The 25,928-nt window shown below is 39.3% G+C and overlaps 2 protein-coding genes across 2 annotated transcripts in view; one reads left to right on the forward strand and one right to left on the reverse strand.

Moving 5' to 3' along the window:
* dph1 (diphthamide biosynthesis 1) overlaps positions 1-22,186 on the reverse strand; it is a 174,718-nt gene extending 152,532 nt beyond the window's left edge. Inside the window, exons 1-2 of the mRNA XM_062059822.1 lie at positions 22,047-22,186; positions 13,385-13,534 (exon numbers count right to left, since the gene is read on the reverse strand). Of these exons, the coding sequence (XP_061915806.1) occupies positions 13,385-13,534; positions 22,047-22,113 (217 nt within the window). The 5' untranslated portion in view covers positions 22,114-22,186. The remainder of the gene's footprint in view (positions 1-13,384; positions 13,535-22,046) is intronic.
* A 371-nt stretch (positions 22,187-22,557) lies between these two features.
* The window catches only part of rtn4rl1b (reticulon 4 receptor-like 1b), a 414,754-nt gene continuing 411,383 nt past the window's right edge, over positions 22,558-25,928 (forward strand). The window contains exon 1 of the mRNA XM_062061989.1: positions 22,558-22,985. Coding sequence (XP_061917973.1) covers positions 22,973-22,985 — 13 coding nt within the window. The 5' untranslated portion in view covers positions 22,558-22,972. The remainder of the gene's footprint in view (positions 22,986-25,928) is intronic.

Raw genomic sequence — 25,928 nt, forward strand, 5'->3', positions numbered from 1 at the left:
GACCTCGACAGAGCTATGCTAAAAACATTAGCTCTCCACCTACGCCAGCTCTCATCTGCTCATCAACACCCGTGCTCATCAGCGTTCCAGCGATCGACGGCGCGACGAAGGACTTCACCCGATCATCGATGCGGTCGGCGGCCCGGAGACGGAGGAAGTCAAGGTGAGGACAGTAGCGCGTCTGCTATCCAACTCAAAGTCCTCCTGGTTGTGTTGCTGCAGCCAGCCGCTAATACACCGATCCCACCTACAGCTTTCTTCTTTGCAGTCTTCATTGTTCATTAAACAAATTGCAAAAGATTCACCAACACAGATGTCCAGAATACTGTGGAATTTTGCGATGAAAACAGAGCTGTTTGTATTGGGATACAATGGTGTCCGAATACTTCCGCTTCAACCCTTGACGTCACGCGCAAACGTCATCATACCGCAACGTTTTCAGCCGGAAGTTTCCCAGGAAATTTAAAATTGCACTTTGGCATGTGTTGCAATGTTAAGATTTCATCATTGATTAATAAACTATCAGACTGCGTGGTATGTAGTAGTGGCTTTCAGTAGTTCTCCTGTGACCAGGGAAGTACTTTGTGACTTCATGAACAATGAAAAAGACAAAAGATTTTGTAATTATAAAAAATGTTAATCATTGTAGTATCGACTAGATACGGGTCGTTTACTTGTAATCTCGGGGGCATTCAATCGATCGCAACTGGACTGTTTGGTTTGTCTTTGAAGACGTTTCGTAGGCTTCGTCAGTTCATGCTCATAGACTTAAATTGGTCAACAATGTATACTCCAATATAGGTCTGGACAATTATGGCAAAAGTAATCACGATTATTTTGATTGATATTGTAATCACGATTAATGACCTCTATGCCCCGTCCTAGGAGTGTTGAGCTCATTGGAGGGGGGACCCATGTTGCCTCTTTGGGCTGTGCCTGTCATCGAGCCCCACCTCCAGGCCTGGCTCCAGAGGGGGGCTTCGGTGACCGGCGTCCAGGCGAGGGAAAGCTCGTTCCTTGATTTTGTCTCTTCATAAAGGTCTTTGAGAACTGGAACCAGTTTTTTTTAATCGTTGTAGGGCACCCAGAATGTCTTTACCATGAAGACAAAACGTCACAACGATACAATATTAAAATTGTTGCCGTGTGACTCTTCCTATAATCCATACTTACATTTCTACCTACATCCATTTAAAATCTGAAATCACAGTGCTTCCGTTTAGTGACGACTGGAAACAATTTGCATGTGCACAGCATGCACACATTAAGAATAAAGAACTGTTCACTGTGCACTCAATTACATGATGCACTTTGTGTAAGTACAAACTGTCCTGCACGCATGAGATTCATGAGTAATTTACATTTAAACAGACAGACAGAGAATTAAGAGAATGTTTTCAGATGCCTAATGCCATTATTGCAAATCTGGATGTAAAACATGTTTTGGTTCGATAGGCTGGGGAATCCAAAGAAAATCTGCACCGGAGCCTGAAGGGTTTATCCGCATATTCAAATAGAATTATGAACATTTTGAGATGAAAACAATCTCATAATTGCAGCCATTCTTTCTTTTCCATACATGCTTTGCCCAATGGAACATTAAAGTCAATGTATCACAGAAAGAAATGGAAAGCAACCATATATATATATATATATATATATATATATATATATATATATATATATATATATATATATATATATATATATATATATATATATATATATATATATACATATTTGTGTACATATACACATACACAGACAGACAGACAGATGGACGGAACATACATTAGACTGCTGAAATAATTATTTTAAAATAACACTGTCAAGTGAGCTTATCATTTTGGTTCCCTTGGTTGTGCAAAGACCTTGGAAAACACAGCAATCCCTGAGCGTTTCATAAGTCTCCCTGGGAAACACTTTCATGGTTTCAAGGATCTTGAGACACTTCACGGCCGTTTCCACTTGTTTGCCATCTTCAGGCTCCATCGATGTCTTGATTGGTTCTTTTTCATGTCTTTGGCACGTGTCATTTGTTAGTCACATTTTGGGGGGGGGGGGCTGTGTGAATGTTCTAAAAAATATTCTAGGTTGAGAAAAAGGATGAATAAAACTGAAACGCATGGCCAGACCTGTTGTCATATACTACAATACACAAGTGGACGTCACACCATTATTGGGTGTTTGAGGATGGTAAATTGCATTTTCAGCAACAGTTTCGGAAAAACACAATCTAAATTACTCTCAAGGTAAAAAGGTCCATGTTGCATTCTAAAACAACTGTTTGGCACAAATCTAACCAGAAAAGTATTGCAAGACCACAGACATATGCCAAACACTATCACTATCTAGGGATGCAACGATTATAGATTGTGACTAGGCAAGGCAAGGCAACTTTATTTGCATAGCGCTTTTCATAGACAAGGCAGACTCAAAGTGCTTCACAGACAACAAAGTGAAATGAAAGAAAATAAAAGCAAAATTAAAAGGCAGACAATAAAAATAAAAACAGTGCGGACGTTAAAAGTTAAAAGATTTAGCTGAAAGCTAAGGTGAACATAAAAGTCTTCAGTCTAGTTTTAAAAGTAGTCAGAGTTGGGGAGAGTCTGACATCTTCAGGAAGTTTATTCCAGCTATTTGTTGCATAGTGACTGAATGATGCGCTCCCTTGATTTGAGTTTACTCTGGGAGCCGCTAACAGATTGGTCTCAGAAGATCTTAGTGATCTAGAGGGCTTATATAGTGGGAGCATATCAGTGATATTGTAGTGGATTGTCCGAAGCTTAAACAGGCAACAAAAGTAGTTTAGTACAACAAATGTATTTACCCATTATCAGAAGTGCAGGTTGAATTTAGTTGGCCGTGCAGTCAGACCACATGTTACTCCGGAGTAAACAAGACACACACAAGCCAAAATCACTGTCGAGTTCCGGTCTTCTGACATTTTTTATATGTCTCTTGTGCGTCATTGTTTGTTATCTAATGCGCCACGATTGTTTTGTTTTGGTTTTGTCTGTTCCAAAACAACCTTGTATCTCCTAGTCATATTTGGAAAATCTAAACATTCTGTAGACAGGTTGGCATAACTCCATATTCACCTTTGTCCCACAACTGGTCCATTCAATGGCACAAAATAGAAGAGAATTGAAAATGAGCGGACATTCTTAAAAGACAAGAAATACAGGTCAAAGGTCAGAAATTCTACTACAATATACTTGGGCCCTAGACCATGTAGTGATTTATATGTGAGCAGGAGGATTTTGAACTCAATTCTCTGATGTACAGGGAGCCAATGTAAGGATTTAAGAATTGGTGTAATGTGCTCACATTTTTTGGTCTTTGTTAGAACTCTAGCAGCAGCGTTCTGAACAAGCTGTAGCTGCCTGACACTTTTTTTGGGAAGACCTGCAAGGAGACCATTGCAATAGTCTAGCCTACTGGTAATAAAGGCGTGTACAAGTTTTTCAAAGTCTTGAGCTGACATGAGCCCTCTAAGTCTTTTTACATTTTTGAGGTGATAGTAGGCCGATTTTGTTACTGATTTGATGTGACTGTCGAAATGTAAATCAGAATCTAAAATAACCCCAAGATTTCTGGCTTTATTTGAGGTTTTCAGGGACAGTGATTGAAGGTGTTGGACGACTTTAAACCTTTCTTTTTTAGCACCAAAAACAATGATCTCAGTTTTATCTTCATTTAGTTGTAGGAAATGTTGGCACATCCAGTGTTTGACTTGCTCAATGCACTGGCACAGAAGATCTATGGGGCGATAGTCATTTGGTGATAGCGCTACATAGATTTGGGTGTCATCGGCATAGCAATGATGGTCTATGTTGTTATTTTTGCGAGATTTGTCCTAGTGGGAGCATATAGATGTTAAATAAAGTCGGCCCCAAATTGAACCTTGGGGGACTCCACACGTTACGTTGGTTGGTTCTGATACAAAGTCACCAATGGAAACAAAATAGTTCCTATCTTGTAGATATGACTTGAACCAGCTTAAAACTGTGCCTGAGATCCCCACCCAGTTTTCAATTATAGTCTGAGTAATAATCACGGTAAGGCTGCAGCTAACGATTATTTTTCTATCGATTAATCTATAGATTATTTTTTCGATTAATCGGTTAATCTATAGATTATTTTTTCGATTCATCTATAGATTATTTTTCCTTTTACCGATTATTTTTTATTTTATTTTATTTAAAATGAAGATGAAAAAATAAAAGTAGGCCAGTTTTTTTAAAAGGCATGGCTTTTATTTACAAAAAAAAAAAGTATGGCCACTCAGTCAACATTGACAACAACATGACAAAATATTCTGTAACAATGTAAACAGTTAAAACTTTTAACATTCAACAAAATTAAAAGTAGCTTATTTGCTTTTTAATGTGCAAATATAAAAGTAAACATCCAGTGCAAATCTTAATATTCTGCAATAGTATAAGCATTTCAAAAGTAAAAGTATTGCTTATTTTGCTTTAAAATGTGCAAAAATAAAGATAAACATCCAATACAAAAAAGTGCAAAACGAAATATTCTGTAACAAAAGTGTAAACATTTCAACAAAAGTGAAAGTATTGCTTATTTGCTAAAATGTGCAAAAATAAAGATAAACATCAATACAAAAAAGTGCCAATCTAAATATTCTGGAGCACTGTAAACATTAAGTATTGCTTTTAAAATGTGCAAAATAAACATCCAGTCCAACACAGTACACAATAACCAATTCTACTCATTCCAGTGAGTGACTAACAGTTGTAATGAAGAAAGGTTAGCATGTCTACTTGCTTTGCTTCTTTTCTTGTTTACAATATTCCCAGCAGCTGAAAATAGGCGCTCAGAAGGGGTCGATGTGGCTGGAACTGAGAGGTAATTAGCCTTCACCTCAAGCCAGGACTGCGAGTGAGCTGAGCTGCAGTTTAAGTTTCTAGAAGGTCAACGGGCTCATAGTGATGTTACTAGTAGTTGACTGGGAGGTGTTTATTATCATTTGGGGAGAGTCCGCTGCCTGATGCTCACCTGCTAAACACCTATCTGCTCCACGCTGAAGCGCTGACTACATGCGCTCTGAATACGCACTGCTGATTGGCTGATAATGCTTCGTGTGTACCAATCAGATGTTGTGTGGGTGGGACAATGCTGCGTGTGTACCAATCAGATGGTTGTATGGGTGGGACAATGCTGCGTGTGTACCAATCAGATGGTTGTGTGGGTGGGACAATGCTGCGTGCTGAGACAGAGGCAGCCGCAGAAGGAGCAAAGCAACTTGTTAAGACTTTAGCAGCTAAAGTTAGCTTTAGCTTAGAAACTCGTTCGGTACACCCCCGTACCGAACCGAAAGCCCCGTACCGAAACGGTTCAATACAAAACACATAACGTTACACCCCTAGCAGATACAAATGACACATTCATGTTTTTGTGTAATGATGACAACGTATGCTAACGCGGACGATTGACAAGTTGATGGTTGATGGTTTTCTTTTCAAATGTTCGTTCATAGCCGTTGTGCTGCTATGATAGGCCATTTACGCTTGAGACTGTGCATACAACAACATTATTAGGCTGTGTATTGAAATACTCCCACACTTTTGACGACTTTTGGCGTGCGTTTTCCCCTCGCTCGCACAGTCTGCTTTGCGCTCCGCCATGACGGTAGTGTGACGTAATTATGCGACGCGTCGACGCACAAAAACGGCGTTGACGTATTTACATAACCGATGACGTCGACTACGTCGACGCGTCGTTTCAGCCTTAAATCACGGTTTCACCATTATCACAATTATTATTAGGGAATGACTAGAGATGTCCGATAATATCGGACTGTCGATATTATCGGCTGATAAATGCTATAAAATGTAATATCGGAAATTATCGGTATCGGTTTCAAAAAATAAAACGTATGACTTTTTAAAACGCCGCTGTACGGAGTGGTACACGGACGTAGGGAGAAGTACAAAGCAGTCGCGTCTCCCAGTCATACTTGCCAACCCTCCCGGGAGACTCCCGAATTTCAGTGCCCCTCCCGAAAATCTCCCGGGGCAACCATTCTCCCAAATTTCTCCCGATTTCCACCCAGACAACAATATTGGGGGCGTGCCTTAAAGGCACTGCCTTTATGTGCCGGCCCAATGAATGCAAGACATACTTGGTCAACAGCCATACAGGTCACACTGAGGGTGGGCGTACAAACAACTTTAACACTGTTACAAGTATGCGCCACACTGTGAACCCACACCAAACAAGAATAACAAACACATTTCCGGAGAACATCCGCACCGTAACACAACATAAACACAACACAACAAATACCCAGAACCCCTTGCAGCACTAACTCTTCCGGGACGCTACAATATGCACCCCCGCTACCCCGCCCACCTCAACCTCCTCATGCTCTCTCAGGGAGAGCATGTCCCAAGCTGCTGTTTTGAGGCATGTTAAAAAAAAGAATGCACTTTGTGACTTCAATAATAAATATGGCAGTGCCATGTTGGCATTTTTTTCCATAACTTGAGTTGATTTATTTTGGAAAACCTTGTTACATTGCGGGGCATCACAACAAAATTAGGCATAATAATGTGTTCATTCCACGACTGTATATACGTATCAGTATCGGTTGATGTCGGAATCGGTAATTAAGAGTTGGACAATATCGGAATATCAGCAAAAAAGCCATTATCGGACATCTCAAGGAATGACCGATTTTTCAAAATGTAGCATTTTGACATATATCGATATGGGCCATCTATTCTATTGTTTTAGACCTACAACAGAAATACATCAGCAGATACAATAAATACATATATGACACCGGTATTTAGTATTAAAAATGTGATAAGTAAAGAGTAGTAACAACCAATGGTCATTTTTGCTAACCTCCCTGCTATGCTCAGACGCCCCCTTCTTCTTGAGGTGTTGATCGCTGACAGCATGTCACTTCCGTTACAGAACTTCAATTCTTTACCGGGAATTACAGAATTTATGTCCTTCTTTCCTTCTTCTACCCGTTCTGTGTGTTTACGCTACTGTGGCGATCACACGGCAAGCTTCTGTTCGCAACATTCCAACGTGCAAGCGTACGTTTATTTATTTTAATAAAGAGTACGGCGAGTATTTATGTTCCGTAATTCCATACAGGCTGATGGACATGAGGATGACAGAAAATATATTTTTGCCAAAAATCCACACAATGTGTAAATTGACAAATAGGAGACTTAAATAAGATCAGGCAGCAAGCAGCTCATTTATGTAACATTAACAAAGAAATTGTGAAATAGCTTGCAAAATGTCTCACGTATATTGTGAAATAGCTTGCAAAATGTCTCACGTATAAGCTACATGAAGGATCCCAGAATTAGCCTTGTTAGCCAAGTGTGCTGCGTTGTCCTTGTGTGGTATTCGGGTCTGTGGGACCCGTTTTAATTTTTATTAAAAGAAAAATGATACAATGAATTAATTTTTCAAACTGAGATTCACTGACTGGCTCATTTTCTGTGAAGAACATATATCAGAATACATATTTAATGACCACACACCATACACCCCCCTACACATTTCTATCACATATAAGATGTACGGGTCCACTGGACCCGGGGCTAATAGAAGTGTGGAAATTGATGTTCCGTACGCACACACACACACACACACAGCAGGCCTAGACATGAGGAGGACAGAGTGTAGGCACACAGAACATCAGAGGGTGAAATGTGCGAGAAAATGAGAGCAGACAGTGTTGACAAACAATGTTGCAACCTTGTGTGGGAACCGCAGGTGCAGAAACACAAAAGAAGAATCCCTGTGGGATGCAGAAACTGGCAGAGACATTTTCTCTGCAACGTTCATATTGTTCTTACTCAGCCAGCGTGTGTGGGTCTGATGGACCCGTTGCATTTTGTGGCTTTTAATGCCTCACAATCAAAAACTTGTATGTTAAAATACTGAACAGATGTTTATTGGGATAAGGTAAACATCTGTTCAGTACTTTAACATAAAAGTTTTTGATTGTGAGGCATTAAAAGCCACAAAATGCAACAGGTCCATCAGACCCACAAACACTGGCTGAGTAACAACAATATGAACATTACAGAAGGGTTAAGAGAAGAAATCCACTACACAAGTTTAGTAGATCAGCTTTGCTTGTGCTATCAAGTTTGCACGTGTTTTAGTACACGCAAACCTTTAGTTAATCAGGACCTGTGTCCAATGCCAACCTGGAGAAACAAAAAAATAAACTAAATCTCTATTGTTAAATGGTCACTGAATGAAGCCCTTGACATGGGTATCTGTTGTTGTGTTTACACTGAGCTGACTCAATGCTGATTGTAAGTGACACGTTTATATTTAACTCCCTACCAACTCAAGTCTTCATGAAGTAACTTTCCAGTAACACAATTTAACTCACTTATTATGTATTTAATTTACTTTGGTCTGTAAATATGCATCATATTGGACATATTAAGACTTTTTAGCTGTACCTCTCTTCTGGTCGGTTTTGCAAACGGGTGAGCCATCGTCTTCAATGACTCCCTGGTCATTTTTTAAGTACCATAAATGTCCCCACACTGCTGACTTCAGCATTGTTTTGCGTGGCAAAAGTTTGTCCTGCTGCCATTTTAAAGCTAATGTAGCATGCTAGCCTGTCTCTCCATTAGTGTGTATAAGCATGTGCACCACTGGTGTAACTTTGTGTTCGTTCTGTGCAGGAAGTACCTACAATAACGTGCCACCGTCGCCCCTTTTCCACTGCAGCAGTTCCTGAGCAGGTTCAGAGTAGGATTTCAGAGCCTTTCTTTTCTATTGTCAAGGCACCAGGGTTTGCCACTCACTCCAGAGTTTAAAATTCAATCCTGGCTCCCCAACCGAGCTGAAGTAGTGAGCTAAACCATCCACATAATGAGAACGGCAGGGGGGATTCCTAGAAAACACAGACGATTTACCTCCATCTTGTTTGTTGCAACATAGCACAAAGCTAACTTTTTGTATTATAAAAATGGAAAACGCCACCAAATCCTGGACGTCCAAAGCTGACTGCCAACTGCTGTTTATTTTCTATTTGGAAAAATTAGTGAAGCACCACCCACCTCTGAACGACACGTGCAGCAGGTGTTTGCTGCACGTGTCAAGTACATATACAAATACATTTATACATGTATATTTTATATATACACACACCTATATAATATACACATACATATATGTGTATATATAGATCTATATGTATACATACACATATTTATGTATATATGTATACCATGTCAGAAACTGTGACACCTATTTAACATTTAAAACTGCACTGAAACACTGGTTGAACACTAATCAGACATGCACGCGCAATTAGATTATTCACTTGTTTTTTTTTGTTTGTTGTATTTTATTTGTATTTTTTTGTCCACAGTCTGTGCTTATGGTATGCTTGTAATGTGTAATGTTTTGTGATGTATGTATTATTTTGTATCATGACCTGTTGAATGTTTTCTGTGTTAACCTGCCTTAGGACAAAGGATGAAAATTAGTTATTGTGCTAACTCCGGCATATTTACATTGTTGCTCTATGTTGATGAATATGCATTGTCCTAATTCAAATAAATACATAAAAATAAAAAAAATAATAAATAAATTTAAAAAAAAAAAATATATATATATATATATATATATATATACACTACCGTTCAAAAGTTTGGGGTCACATTGAAATGTCCTTATTTTTGAAGAAAAAGCACTGTACTTTTCAATGAAGATAACTTTAAACTAGTCTTAACTTGAAAGAAATACACTCTATACAGTGCTAATGTGGTAAATGACTATTCTAGCTGCAAATGTCTGGTTTTTGGTGCAATATCTACATAGGTGTATAGAGGCCCATTTCCAGAAACTATCACTCCAGTGTTCTAATGGTACAATGTGTTTGCTCATTGGCTCAGAAGGCTAATTGATGATTAGAAAACCCTTGTGCAATCATGTTCACACATCTGAAAACACTTTAGCTCGTTACAGAAGCTACAAAACCGACCTTCCTTTGAGCAGATTGAGTTTCTGGAGCATCACATTTGTAGGGTCAATTAAACGCTCAAAATGGCCAGAAAAAGAGAACTTTCATCTGAAACTCGACAGTCTATTCTTGTTCTTAGAAATGAAGTGAAGTGAAGTGAATTCTATTTATATAGCGCTTTTCTCTAGTGACTCAAAGCGCTTTACATAGTGAAACCCCAATATCTAAGTTACATTTAAACCAGTGTGGGTGGCACTGAGAGCAGGTGGGTAAAGTGTCTTGCCCAAGGACACAACGGCAGTGACTAGGATGGCGGAAGCGGGGATCGAACCTGCAACCCTCAGGTTGATGGCACGGCCACTCTACCAACCGAGCTATACCGAAGGCTATTCCGAAGGCTATTCCTCAAAATTGCTTGGGTGACCCCAAACTTTTGAACGGTAGTATGTATGTATATATATATATATATATATATATATATATATATATATATATATATATATATATATATATATATATATATATATATATATATATATATATATATATATATATATATATAGAGCCGTGACACTAAAATATTGAACCGAAACGTGAATTTTGTGTAGCATCACACCTCTAAGCGACTTTAAATTTAAAAAAAAGCTTGTAATACACAGATTTGGCAACTCGGCTAGGAACTCTGGTGATAATAAATGATAAATGATAAATGGGTTATACTTGTATAGCGCTTTTCTACCTTCAAGGTACTCAAAGCGCTTTGACACTATTTCCACATTCACACACACATTCACACACTGATGGCAGGAGCTGCCATGCAACATGCAAGGCGCTAACCAGCAGCCATCAGGAGCAAGGGTGAAGGGTCTTGCCCAAGGACACAACGGACGTGACTAGGATGGTAGAAGGTGGGGATTGAACCCCAGTAACCAGCAACCCTCCGATTGCTGGCACGGCCACTCTACCAACTTCGCCACGCCGTCCCCTAAGTCAGTGACAGCGGATGAAAATAAATGTGTTACTCAACATCATACAGAACTCTGCGGCTTTTCCACCGCTACTGTATGGACTGAGAGCCACACAGGACGCATGTTAATCACGTTAGAAATAAAAAATAGTGCCGTTAAAGGAAAGTTGTGTTTGTTATCCCTAGTTTTTAATGGTTTGTGTTTCCTATTCGGTGCGTGTCGTCCGTCACACTCATGTTGTCATTTGGAGTGGTTAGAGCAGACCTGGACATTCTGCGGCCCGCGGGCCACATCCGGCCCTTTGTGCGTCCCTGTCCGGCCCGCGTGAGGCCAATCATAAATTACAAAATACATTTAAAAAAGTATCTATGTCGAGTGTGCAATACAACGGTGCTGCTTTTGATTTGAAAAGTGTTATTTGTATTAATTCCGTGTGGACGTATGCACGTGCGTGATTGTGAGTGAATGTGAACAGCTGCAATCACAAATTACAAAATAAAGTTGAAAAAACATCTATGTCGTGCGCGCAATACAACTGTGCTGCTTTTATTTTGAAAAGTGTTATTTATGGGCGTATGTCCGTGTGTAACCTGTGAGTGAAGGTGCACAGCGACAAGTGATGCACGGTTTACACCCGAGACGCTAAAAAGAGAAAAGTTGTTGAGGAATGGCGTGTTTTCAACAAGACATGGACTGCCAAGCAACGTTCCCTCTAAGGTGCGCGCCTGCGCAATTGCGCACGGCTCAAGCGTCCTCTGCGCACAGCAAATATATGCCGCGCACCAAATCAAATCCCATCTGAATTCTAAACAAAATAAACACATTTATTCTGTGTAATTTTGCAATGCAACTTTTTGAGTGACAGTGACAACAAGCGGCCCTAACGGTGTTCGTCAACACCGTTCAATTATTGTAACGTCTATCAAGATGCTTCGAGGCCAGGAATTATATCGATCACTTTATTGAGCAAAACTGTTTATATTAGGCCATAACCACACCAAAAACATGAGTAAAACACTTCTATCTCGAAAAACTAGTCATTTTCTGCCGTACAAACCAGGCCAAAACCAACTTGTCATCTGTCACCAACACGCATACCACTAAGCCACTGGTGCGTTTATGGCCACACAAAAAGACGGACAACTCAAACACCACACAAAGTTACACTATGACTCCTCAGTCATACGTGTGCTTATTTTACTGTCATTTATTATTAATGTTAATTTATTTACTGTATATTAATCATGGAATGCTGTTACTAGAGAAAGTTACAGGAATGCACACTTCATCCTATGCTTACATTTCATTGTGCAACATGAGGATGTTTAAGGGGAACTAAATGTGATCTCTGAAAGGGGTACACATGATTTCCAAAGCAGTGCTTTTGGTATAAAGTTAAGTTAGGTTAAATGAAAGTATTATTATTATTACTATTATTATTTATCTTACGGTATATATCAAAAATAATATTGAGCAAAATTTAATTGAAATATTGTCGATGTGGCCCTCCAGCAGTGCTCGGGTTGCTCATGCGGCCCCCGGTAAAAATGAATTGCCCACCCCTGGGTTAGAGGGCCACGCCTGGTAGACATGACTACTTCTGGCACTGGGGAGCTACGGTTAATTTAGGGAAACATTGAACTGAATTACTACTGACGATAAACAGGAACATTCTTGGAAGCATACAACTTATAACAATCTTAACTGTGGTCAGGAAGCTGCAGACAAACATACCCACAAAACATAAATGTAACCTCTAGAATAAATTATAAAAATAGATACTATTGGAATAAAATGTGAGTACACACTGCTCATGGTTCGTTATACCCGGTAAACAAAAGGTGGGAAGCAACGATAAAAGTGCATGCTTTTCATATCTCCACTTGAAAAGAAAAGTGTTTGAGAGGACAAAGCTGACAGTGGAACAGATGGACATGAAGAGGAACACAGGATGACTGAGGTGATAAGGTGAGAGATGGAAAAACTTCAGAGAAAAATATCAGGTTTAATTTAAACTAAAAAAAACAAACAGAAATGCATTACATAGAGCTATTTAAGCTGTTGGCATGCCATCCAACTGACGTAGGGCCAAGTGAACAACAACGTAGGATTTGTTTTATCACAATAAGCTCCACTGCCATGATAACCTTATTCTAAGGATTGGATAACATCTCTCATTCAAGAGTCGGCCTGTGCTTATTTTGATGGATTAGCTGTAAAAGTGTCCTTGTGTCCCGATTTTCAGGACTTGTTGTTTCGCTTTATGTCGAGAAAAAATTGTTATATCATGGTATAGTGAGAAAAAAACAAAAACACCGTAATTGTAGCACAGCAGAGAAGACGCAAGTGAACAACACAACTTGTCATTTCTTTATCAGAATAAGATCTACTGCCAAGATACCCTTAGTATGAGGATAGAATAGCTTACCTCTTGTAGCCTGTGATTGTCTCACTCTCCATACAGTCTTCGGGATCTCAAAGTTGTAGTTTGCAGGTAATACCTTCATGGCCTCCTTTAACTCGGGGTCATTGGTTATTTCATCAGGGATTTGATTGGCTACACGTCGAGGTCCTCGCACTGAACAGAAAGTTTGATCACAAACACACATTAATGTAGGGAGTCTTCAAAACCACAAACCAAAAATTGTTATAAAAGGTTTCAGAGCTGAATACACAAGCAGATATTATTAAATACATAATAACTGAGTGTGACTAAGAAGATCTATAAACTCTTATGGAAGAAAGACTTTTTATAAGATTGAAATGATTCAACAACATCAAGGTGGACTGCCTGTTTACTCACATTTCCCTTCTTCATTCACAAGAAATTCAAAAAGTACAAAAGTACGGAGGCACAGCACTAAATTTCATACTGGTTGGGTCCACTAATTTGGCACTGAGGCCATTAAAGACAATGTTGGACTCATAGTGCATCCAAAAAGTATTCAAAACGCTTAACTTTTTATACATGTTGTTATGTTACAGCCATATTCCAAAATGGAATAAATTAATTGTTGTCACTCAAAATTCTACACACAATAGACCATGATAACAATAAGAAAAAAAAATGTTTTTAACAAATGTTTGCAAATGTATTAACAATTTTTAAAAAAAATAAGAAATCACATGTACACAAGTAATCACAGCCTTTTCCATGAAGCTCAAAAGTGAACTCGAGTGCATCCTGTTTCAACTGATCATCCTTTGGATGTTTCTACAGCTCAATTGAGGTCCACTCGTGGTAAATTCAGTTGATTGGAGATTATTTGGAAAGGCACACATCTGCCTATGTATAAGGTCCTACATTGGACAGTGCATGGCATGGCACAAACCAAGCATGAAGTCAAAATGAATTGTCTGTAGACCACCGAGACACCTAGTCAAGGAGGTGACCAAGAACCAGAAGGTCACTCTGTAAGAGCTACAACATTCCTCCGTGGAGAGAGAACAACCGTCCAGAAGGACAACCATCTCTGCAGAAATCCACCAATCAGGCTTGTATGGTTGAGCGGCCAGACGGAAGCCATTCCTTCAATAAAGTTAGCCAAAATGCACCTGAAAGACTCAGACCATGAGAAATCAAATGATCTGGTCTTATGAGACAAGGATTGAACTCTTTGGTGTGAATTCCAGGCGTCATGTTTGGAGGAAACCAGGCACCGCTCATCACCAGACAAATACCATCCCTACAGTGAAGCATGGTGGTGGCACCATTGCCATGTAGCAGGAACTAGGAGACTAGTGAGGATAAAATGGAAGATAAATTCAATAATGTACAGAGACATCTGAATGAAAACCTGCTCCAGAGCGCTTTTGAACTCAGTTCATCTTTTAGCAGGACAACGACCGTACGCACATAACCAAGATATCAAAGGTATGGCTTCAGGACAACGTTGTAAATGTCCTTGAGTGGCCCAGCCAGAGCCCAGACTTGAATCCAACTCAACATATCTGAAGATCTCTGAAAATGGCTGTGCACCGACACTTACCATCAACCTGGTGGAGCTTCAGAGGTGGTGCAAAGAGGAATGGCCAAAACTGTCCAAAAGGTAGGTGTGCCACGCTTGTGGCATCGTATTTAAAAAGACTTGAGGCTGTCATTCCTGCCAAAGGTGCATCAACAAAGTATTGAGTAAAGGCTGTAAATACTTATATGCATGTGACTTCTTAGTTTTTTTCTATTTTTAATACATTTCAGAAAGCTGTAATTGTCATTACTGGGTATTGTGTGTTAAATGTTGAGGACAAAAATGAATTTATTCCATTTTGGAATATGTTTCAGACTGAGGCTGTCACGTAGTGAAATCTGGAAAAAAGTGAAACGGAGTGAATACTTTCCGGGTACGGTGTAAAAAATACAAATCAATGCTTGCCACATTCTTTGCGCAAACGAGAACGAGACGTTTGTTACCAAGACAATGGTATTGTTTTCAGTGGTTTGACTTTGGAGCAACAGACACAGACTGCACGCTGCAAAGTTTGTTTGAAAAACGCAGAAAGCATCCAGCTGAGTGGGGGAAACTCCTTACGACAAGCAAGAACGCAACAAAATACTATTTTTGTTGACAGTATTTAATTTAAGACAGAGGTTTTGTCTCTCAGAAACAGCTTCTTTTTTTTATTATTATTATTTAAAAAAAACATTCTGTACAAAAGACAATTTGTCCCAAAAAAAACATATAAAAACTAGATTTTTTTCTCAGAGTAAGATGTAGTGTAGGTTTATGACATTAATTAGCACTGTAAATTGTGGCCTTTTTTTTTTAAATAATGTAATTAAGTCACGATTTATTTCTGTCATCTGTATTATTTGGTCTATTTAGAGTAGGAAAAATAAATCTGAAAAAAAAATTCTACAAAAAAAAAAAAATCAAATTTATTTTTATATAATTTTTTCAAAATCTATTTTTGGCAGTTACTTTACTATTTTGTTGTCTAGAATTTTGGGTCTGCATTTGCTTGTGACATTAATGTTTAATTAGATTTGAGTTGCTTCCATGTGATTCAGCAATCAATAACATTAAGAAACAATATATGATGCTATTGGATATGCAGCCTACAATATATATTTTAATGTAGTTTAATACTATTTAGCTAATCATTACTTTGCTGGGGTGGGGAAAGCACGGTCAGCGACAGGAACGGACTTGAAGAGAAACTGCACCTTTTTTTTTTTTTTGCCTATGATTTACTATCATTATGATAACGACAGATGTTTATTTTATTTGTAATGCATTCTAACATTCTTAATTAATTAATTAACATTAATGCATTCTTCAATTCCTTCTAAGTCTATCTGATAGCTCAGTGACAGCTCTTTTTACTACCAAATATGTGTTATATGTGTTTTATGTTGCACGATTGCACCAAGAAAAATTCCTAGTTTGTGAACCCGTTCTCAAACAATGGCAATAAAACTATTCTGATTCTGATTCTGATTCTAACTCATAACTAGATGTAAATACAAATCTGCTTAAGCCAAAGGGAGGTCTTCTATTCTGGCCATAAAACCCCCAAAAATGACCATGCAAAAACAGCCAACAATACTCCAATTGCATTTCAATGGTTAGTGCGCGATATGTATTATTTATTACTATTTATTAGTTTTTCATTACTGTGCGTAAAAACCTGCACTACATATCATGTATATATGTGGTATTAAGTTTAAAGCAATGTCCTTTTTATGTTGTAAATTATTTCATGTTCATTCTTTTCAAAAGCATTTTAGATTAAAAATGCACCTTAACCCTGGATTGTGCCTCTATGTTTCTCTCGCATACATAAGTGGACTTTTTGTTAAGTACATCTAAATAAACTAATAAGCACAATATATAAAGTTACTGTACCACAAAGCTTGTTTTCATCATGCAATGTTACATTTTTTTTTTTTGCTGCCAGTGGCTGTAACATCCTGGGCGAAACCTTCAGAATAAAAGCACATTCACAACTTGAATTGTTGACCTTTAGTTGTCATTATGTGCTGTCAAATTTTAATATATGACTATTTATATCTACAATTAGACATGTTTGTTTACCGGGTTTCCACCTTTTGTAGTAAGGGGCGCCGGTGTTGTGCCAAAATGTGAATGCCTGACAAAAATGGATTTCCTGTCGCGGGAGCGCGCAGCACTCGCTAAACCTGCATTGCTTGGCTTGGTCTGTCCACAGTGGATTACTATGTACAAGACAAACACTTTATCTTCGTGGTTATTGTGACGCTACATGTTTGACATTATTTAAGCCTTTATCGTGTCCGGAAAATGACAGTTTGCCTTTTCTGTGGTGTTGATGAGATTTAAAGGAGTGTTGTTAGTCCCGTGTTGATGTGATAAAACATGTTTCTTTTTTGGAAGATACATACGATTGTAACTGTTATTTCTTCCTGCACATAATACATATTTATAAAGTGTTTGGATGTATTCATTCAATATGTTCATTAAATGTAATATTGCCTGACAAAAAGTGATTCAATGTAATATTTTGATATTTACACACTCATATGTTACTAAAATACCCTTATGGGCATTACATATATCAGAATCAAGTACCTACTGTACTGTTTACATGTTAAAATATCCTTTTCAGAGCTAAAATATACCCAAACGGCCACTTTGTTCCTGACAAAAATTAATGTCAAGTAATATTTAGACTCTGACACATCTCATCTCTGCATATTTGACTTGAATAGTCTCCTCCAGGCTTGATTACTGCAACGCACTTCTCGTCAGGGTCCCCAAAAAGAGCATCAAAAAGCTCCAGTACATCCAAAACAGCGCAGCGAGGATCCTGATGAGCGTGTGCAAGCGTGATCATATCACACCTATCCTCAAATCACTCCACTGGCTCCCTATTGCATTCCGGACCCGATTCAAGATCAACCTGCTAACACGTCAATGCATCTACGGCAACGCCCCTTCCTACCTAGTTTCCCCTCAACCTCCTACCCGCAACTTCCCCTCCTCAAACACTAACCTCCTCAAAGCCATCAGGACAAACCTACAAACAATGGGCTGCCGGGCTTTCTGCTCGACCGCACCCGAACTCTGGAACGCTCTCCCCGACCATCTTAGAGCGCCACAGTCGGTCGACCGTTTTAAGAAGGGACTAAAAACCCACTTTTTTTAGCACATCCATCCATCCTTTATTCTACCGCTTGTCCCTTTCTGGGTTGCGGGGGTTGCTGGAGCCTATCTCAGCTGCGTTCGGGCGGACGGCGGGGTTAGCACAGCTTTTATCTAATTTCTCTGCCTTCTTGTTTTTAACCTACTCAGTGGCCTAGTGGTTAGGGCAGACCTGGGCATTCTGCGGCCCGCGGGCCACCCTTTGTACGTCCCTGTCCGGCCCGCGTGAGGCCAATCATAAATTACAAAATACATTTAAAAAGTATCTATGTCGAGTGTGCAATACAACGGTGCTGCTTTTGTCTCTGATTTTATACTGTACCTGCTGCTAATCTGGACTGGGTTTTGCAAGTTGTTTCTTATTGTTTATTTGCTTTTCTGCACCAGGTTAACCCATCAGTGGGAGCACGGTAACATTTTTAAGTACCTGCAGCATCATACACTTGTGTGTGTAAATGTGTTTTCATGAGGTTTCCTGCAGCATCATACACTTGTGTGTGTAAATGTGTTTTCATGAGGTTTCCTGCAGCATCATACACTTGTGTGTGTAAATGTGTTTTCATGAGGTTTCCTGCAGCATCATACACTTATGTGTAAAGGTGTTTTCATGAGGTTTCCAGCAGCATCATACACTTATGTGTAAAGGTGTTTTCATGAGGTTTCCTGCAGCATCATACACTTATGTGTAAAGGTGTTTTCATGAGGTTTCCTGCAGCATCATACACTTATGTGTAAAGGTGTTTTCATGAGGTTTCCTGCAGCATCATACACTTATGTGTAAATGGGTTTTCATGAGGTTTCCTGCAGCATCATACACTAATGTTTAAATGTGTTTTCATGATGTTTCCAAAAATAAAGCTCTCTTGAGGAAAGTGTACCCCTGGGAAAATGTATTCATAATGTATAATATTTATATTCAAGTTCATATATTTGATATTTATATTCTAGTTGAAAACAGCCCTGTGAGGAATTTATAGTAAAATTCATAAAAAGTTAATAGAATTAAAATTGATGGAGAATGTCAGACTATTTCATTCAGAAAGACTGTAGGTTAGCTAGCTCATTTAAAATATCATAAACTTTTTTTTGACCCTGCCTCTTAAAAGAATCAGAATTGAGAATCGTCAGGAATCGGAATCGAAACAAAGAATCGGAATCGGAATCGAAATTGTTCGAATTCAAGCAATACCCAACCCTAGACGTGCGTGTGGAAGGAACGAGATAAGTTGACCTGTGTTAGTATAGGTAGCTCAATAAAAGTTTAAAAAGAGCATCAGACTTGGTGTGCACTTCTTCTGGATGCTACAATTGGTGTCAGAAGTAAAACTTTGCGCATACTGCCGCTGCTTGTGAGAGCATACTGCGCTGCTTGTGTGCTCAGCCTGCTACGTCATCGGGAGGTACGTGCCACGATGTTTCCTGGCGACTTTGTCAAGATGGAACGGGAGGGAAAGGACATTGAGTGGGGACTTAAAGTGCCGGCAGCAACTGCAGATGTCTGTGTGAATTCAGGACGTGAGGAGTTTGTCGCAAAGAGAGAGAGAGAGAGAGGAAGGAGAGAGGCAGCGTCTACAGGTGCAGCGCACGCTGCTTGGCATGGAAGAATTCCGCCCTCAATGAAGACTCCCAGGTTTGATGGCAAGGCGAACTGGGAGGCATTTCATCCCACTTCTGACACCAATTGTAGCGTCCAGAAGAAGTGCACACCAAGTCTGATGCTCTTTTTAAACTTTTATTGAGCAACCTATACTAACACAGCTCAACTTATCTCGTTCTTTCCACACGCACGTCTATCCTCACTCCTCATTTCCGCAACAGCAACGCTTCCTCCTTCTTCGCCAATCACCTTACAGGCGTGCTACGTTCACAACAAAGAGGATGCAGGATAACGTGACAGAAATTGAAATTTTTGCGTTGTATTATACATCAGGAAGTGTTGTGTAAGAAAGTGTTAAAAATAAAACCATCAAAAGCCATCTGCTTTTGTATAAAGATAAGTTAGGTTAAATGAAAATATTATTATTATTATTATTTATCTTACGGTATATCAAAAATAATTTGAGCAAAATTTAATTCAAATATTGTCGGTGTGGCCCTCCAGCAGTGCTCGAGTTGCTCATGCGGCCCCCGGTAAAAATTAATTGCCCACCCCTGGGTTAGAGTGTCCGCCCTGAGATGGGTAGGTTGTGAGTTTAAACTCCGGCCGAGTCATACCAAAGACTATAAAAATGGGAGCCATTACCTCCCTGCTTGGCACTCAGCATCAAGGGTTGGAATTGGGGGTTAAATCATCAAAAAATTATCCCCCGGGCGCGGCCACCGCTGCTGCTCGCTGCTCCCCTCACCTCCCAGGGGGTGATCAAGGGGGATGGGTCAAATGCAGAGAATAATTTAGCCTCACCTAGTGTGTGTGTGACTATCATTGGTACTTTAACTTTGAACTTTTTAAATGCACTGCTTGTCTATCTGTTTTATCCAGTGCTTTTGTGTTTTTATTTCTCTTTTTATCCATGTTTCTATGTTTTATCTAGTGTTTTTCATGTTTTTATTTCAGTTCAAGAAAAATCTTTCTTAAGCAGCTATTGCAAGGAATTTAGGGATTTCACCATCTACGCTCCGTAATATCATCAAAGGGTTCAGAGAATGTGGAGAAATCACTGCACGTAAGCAGCTAAGCCCGTGACCTTCCATCCCTCAGGCTGTACTGCATCAACAAGCCACATCAGTGTGTAAAGGATATCACCCCATGGGCTCAGGAACACTTCAGAAACCCACTGTCAGTAACTACAGTTGGTTGCTACATCTGTAAGTGCAAGTTAAAACTCTCCTATGCAAGGCCAAAACCGTTTATCAACAACACCCAGAAACGCCGTCAGCTTCGCTGGGCCTGAGCTCATCTAAGATGGACTGATACAAAGTGGAAAAGTGTTCTGTGGTCTGACGAGTCCACATTTCAAATTGTCTTTGGAAACTGTGGACGTCGTGTCCTCCGGACCAAAGAGGAAAATAACTATCCGGATTGTTATAGGCGCAAAGTGTAAAAGCCAGCATCTGTGATGGTATGGGGGTGTATTAGTGCCCAATAAATGGGTAACTTACACATCTGTGAAGGCGCCATTAATGCTGAAAGGTACATACAGGTTTTGGAGCAACGTATGTTGCCATCCAAGCAACGTTACCATGGGCGCCCCTGCTTATTTCAGCAAGACAATGCCAAGCCACGTGTTACATCAACGTGGCTTCATAGTAAAAGAGTGCGGGTACTAGACTGGCCTGCCTGTAGTCCAGAAAATGTGTGGCGCATTATGAAGCCCAAAATAGCACAAGGGAGACCCCCGGACTGTTGAACAACTTAAACTGTACATCAAGCAAGAATGGGAAAGAATTCCACCTGAGAAGCTTCAAAAATGTGTCTCCTCAGTTCCCAAACCTTTACTGAGTGTTGTTAAAAGGAAAGGCCATGTAACACAGTGGTGAACATGCCCTTTCCCAACTACTTTGGCACGTGTTGCAGCCATGAAATTCTAAGTTGATTATTATTTGCAAAAAAAATAAAGTTTATGAGTTTGAACATCAAATATGTTGTCTTTGTAGTGCATTCAATTGAATATGGCTTGAAAATGATTTGCAAATCATTGTATTCCGTTTATATTTACATCTAACACAATTTCCCAACTCATATGGAAACGGGGTTTGTATAACACGTTAGTCTATCTTTGTTTCTTACGCAAATACATCTTTTAAATAGCAAGTATCTCCCAAAAGTGTAGTATATATCATATTATATTCCAATATACACTTTGTTTACATTTGCCGTCCCACTATGACGTCCACGATGCTGTTACACTTACACCAGGTTTAGGGCACCGGTGAAGATATACCACACAAGTCAGTGTCAACTGTGTCAAATATTGTTTAAAGGATTTAAAGGTGTTATATATTATAAATAGTGGAGTAGTGAAAGTTTACCTGTTGGCTTTTTGGCTGCGGCAAGCTGCACTTCCTGCGACGGCGCCTCCATCTTGTTTTTTGGCATTAAACACGTGACCGGCCAGGCGAGAGCAATCGATGCAAGAGTGGCGGATTGGCGAAGTCGAGCGCCGATGCAGAAAATGTAGTTTATTCATACATTTAAATCAATTAATCCGCGAAATACATTTGTATTAATCTTTCTGGTAAAAAAAAAAAAAAAAAAAAAAAGTTACATTCAGAAAATTTTGCAATAATCACGACAAATTAATAGTGACCCAAAGTCGTTTTTATTCCCATCATTTGGTTGTGTTATTCTCTTGCAAAAGTTGGAATATAGTCCAGTGTATTGTTGTGTCTCCACTGAGACTGAGCCCGGAGGATGAGGAGGGTGAGGAGGATGCGGAGGATGAGGAGGATGAGGAGGATGAGGAGGATGCGGAGAGGCGGCACAGCATCACTTTCTCCCTCCTTCCGCGCATCGGCTCGCTGAACGGACGCAAAGGAGAGAGAGAGAGAGAGAGGGAGAGATCTCCGCATGTGAACTATTACCGGACAAAAGTGTCATTTTAAGGCTGCAATAACTTATAACAATTAGGTCGTTGAGCCAATTACAGCAACTCTGACCGGACGAAGGACGATTGGAAATGTTGGCGTGTTCTACGTCCACCATCATCGGACTATCTTCACCCAACTCTGGAGTTATCGTCGTTGCTGCGGACTGATGGGATGCAAAGATTGTAGTCCGAATCTTAAACCCCTCCCGAGGCTCCGCGGACACGATTCCTCTCCGTGGTGACGATTGAGTGACAGCACACGTCAAAAAAGGCGCCCCGGAGCAACTTCCCGCCAGGTTTTAAAGTCTGGAATATTTGGATCGATGGTTCTCATAAGACCGAGGAAGAGACGCACTTAAGTCCGGCAAAATGTTCAAAAGCGGTAAGTGAGTTTTAACTTTCAATGCTGGCGATCGAGCTGTGGATTTATTTGTGTACGAGCTGTGGATTTATTTGTGTACGAGCTGTGGATGTATTTGTGTATGTATGGTCCTCTTGGTGACCACATGCATTCATTCATGCAATGCGTCTAATTTGGCAAGAGCCGTGTGTGTGTGTGTGTGTGTGTGTGTGTGTGTGTGTGTGTGTGTGTGTGTGTGTGTGTGTGTGTGTGTGTGTGTGTGTGTGTGTGTGTGTGTGTGTGTGTGTGTGTGTGTGTGTGTTTGTTATTTGTGTGTGTGTGCAAACATAGATGAGTCTGCACTGTGGTCTATGGCTTGTTCAGGTAATATGACTATCTGTCTTTGTACTGCACCTTGCTGAAGTACTGCTGTAACAGTACGGTGTTGTTATTGTACTGCTGTAACAGTACAGTGTTGTTATTGTACTGCTGTAACAGTACAGTGTTGTTATTGTACTGCTGTAACAGTACAGTGTTGTTGTTATTGTACTGCTGTAACAGTACAGTGTTGTTGTTATTGTACTGCTGTAACAGTACTGTGTTGTTATCGTACTGCTATAACAGTACAGTGTTGTTGTTATTGTACTGCTGTAACAGTACTGTGTTGTTATTGTACTGCTGTAACAGTACAGTGTTGTTATTGTACTGCTGTAACAGTACAGTGTTGTTATTATTATACTGCCGTAACAGTAGTGTTGTTGTTATTGTACTGCTGTAACAGTACAGTGTTGTTATTGTACTGCTGTAACAGTACAGTGTTGTTGTTATTGTACTGCTGTAACAGTACAGTGTTGTTATTGTACTGCTGTAACAGTGCAGTGTTGTTGTTATTGTACTGCTGTAACAGTGCAGTGTTGTTGTTATTGTACTGCTGTAACAGTACAATGTTGTTGTTATTGTACTGCTGTAACAGTACTGTGTTGTTATCGTACTGCTGAAACAGTACAGTGTTGTTATTGTACTGCTGTAACAGTACAGTGTTGTTGTTATTGTACTGCTGTAACAGTACTGTGTTGTTATCGTACTGCTATAACAGTACAATGTTGTTGTTATTGTACTGCTGTAACAGTACTGTGTTGTTATCGTACTGCTGTAACAGTACAGTGTTGTTGTTATTGTACTGCTGTAACAGTACTGTGTTGTTATCGTACTGCTGTAACAGTACAGTGTTGTTGTTATTGTACTGCTGTAACAGTAGTGTTGTTGTTATTGTACTGCTGTAACAGTGCAGTGTTGTTATCGTACTGCTGAAACAGTACAGTGTTGTTATTGTACTGCTGTAACAGTACAGTGTTGTTATTGTACTGCTGTAACAGTACAGTGTTGTTGTTATTGTACTGCTGTAACAGTACAGTGTTGTTGTTATTGTACTGCTGTAACATTAGTGTTGTTGTTATTGTACTGCTGTAACAGTACAGTGTTGTTGTTATTGTACTGCTGTAACAGTACAGTGTTGTTATTGTACTGATGTAACAGTACAGTGTTGTTGTTATTGTACTGCTGTAACAGTACAGTGTTGTTGTTATCATACTATTGTAACAGTACGGTGTTGTTATTATTGTACTGCTGTAACAGTACAGTGTTGTTGTTATTGTACTGCTGTAACAGTACAGTGTTGTTATTGTACTGCTGTAACAGTACAGTGTTGTTGTTATTGTACTGCTGTAACAGTACAGTGTTGTTGTTATTGTACTGCTGTAACAGTACAGTGTTGTTATTGTACTGCTGTAACATTAGTGTTGTTGTTATTGTACTGCTGTAACAGTACAGTGTTGTTATTATTGTACTGCTGTAACAGTACAGTGTTGTTGTTATTGTACTATTGTAACAGTACAGTGTTGTTATTATTGTACTATTGTAACAGTACAGTGTTGTTGTTATAGTTGCAGTGTGTGCGTGGGGGCGGGGCTTCTATAGCCGCGATGGTTCACAAGGTTATTCACCGCTGGCCACCCAGGATATGAATGGCCAAGACCTTTCTGCACCTGATATGAGAGAGCAGGAAAAGCCCAAAGCATTAATAAAAAGTTTCTGAAGAACAAAAAAACGCGGCAGTTCTGTAACTATTTTGTTGTTTTTGTTGGCAAAGATGCTTTGACAGCTTTGACTGCATGGATATTAATACTCACAATTCTTAATACTATCTATCTATCTATCTATCTATCTATCTATCTATCTATCTATCTATCTATCTATCTATCTATCTATCTATCTATCTATCTATCTATCTATCTATCTATCTATCTATCTATCTATCTATCTATCTATCTATCCATCCATCCATCCATCCATCCATCCATCCATCCATCCATCCATCCATCCATCCATCTATCTATCTATCTATCTATCTATCTGCAGTGTTTCCCACACATTCATTTATTTGTGGCGGCCTGCCACAAAATAATTACGTCTGCCACAAATAAAAAATAAAAATAAATAAAAATAAAAAATGTTTTTTTTTGTTTTTTGTTTTTTTTGGGTTTTTTTTTTGTCCTGTCCAGCTTCTCAGGCAAATCATATAGTAGATGTAGATGCCCATATAGGCTGTTCAGATTTACTTTACAAAAGAGAAGTGTAGGATACTTCTCTTGTTGCCTTATTTGTATTTGACCACTACTGTTTTCTGTTTATTTGTTACTGACTGTGGCAGGACACCTCTGCCTCTGTTTCACTTTATGTTGCTGGTAAATAATATGGTTGTAGTAGTAGGCTAAAGTTCAATTATTTAGTATGCACTAATTAAAGGGGCAGAGCTTTAAGAGACATTTTAGCTTTTTTATATTTTATAAGATATATTTTTTGTAAGAACCACAATTAATAAATATATTTCAGTGAATAACTTATTGTTCAAATCTGTATATAAATATGTACATAAAGTGTTGTAATTATATTGTAAAATGGATGGATGGATGGACGTTTAAAACA

This window comes from Entelurus aequoreus, linkage group LG10, assembly GCF_033978785.1.
Source record: "Entelurus aequoreus isolate RoL-2023_Sb linkage group LG10, RoL_Eaeq_v1.1, whole genome shotgun sequence".
Taxonomy (NCBI): Eukaryota; Metazoa; Chordata; class Actinopteri; order Syngnathiformes; family Syngnathidae; genus Entelurus; species Entelurus aequoreus.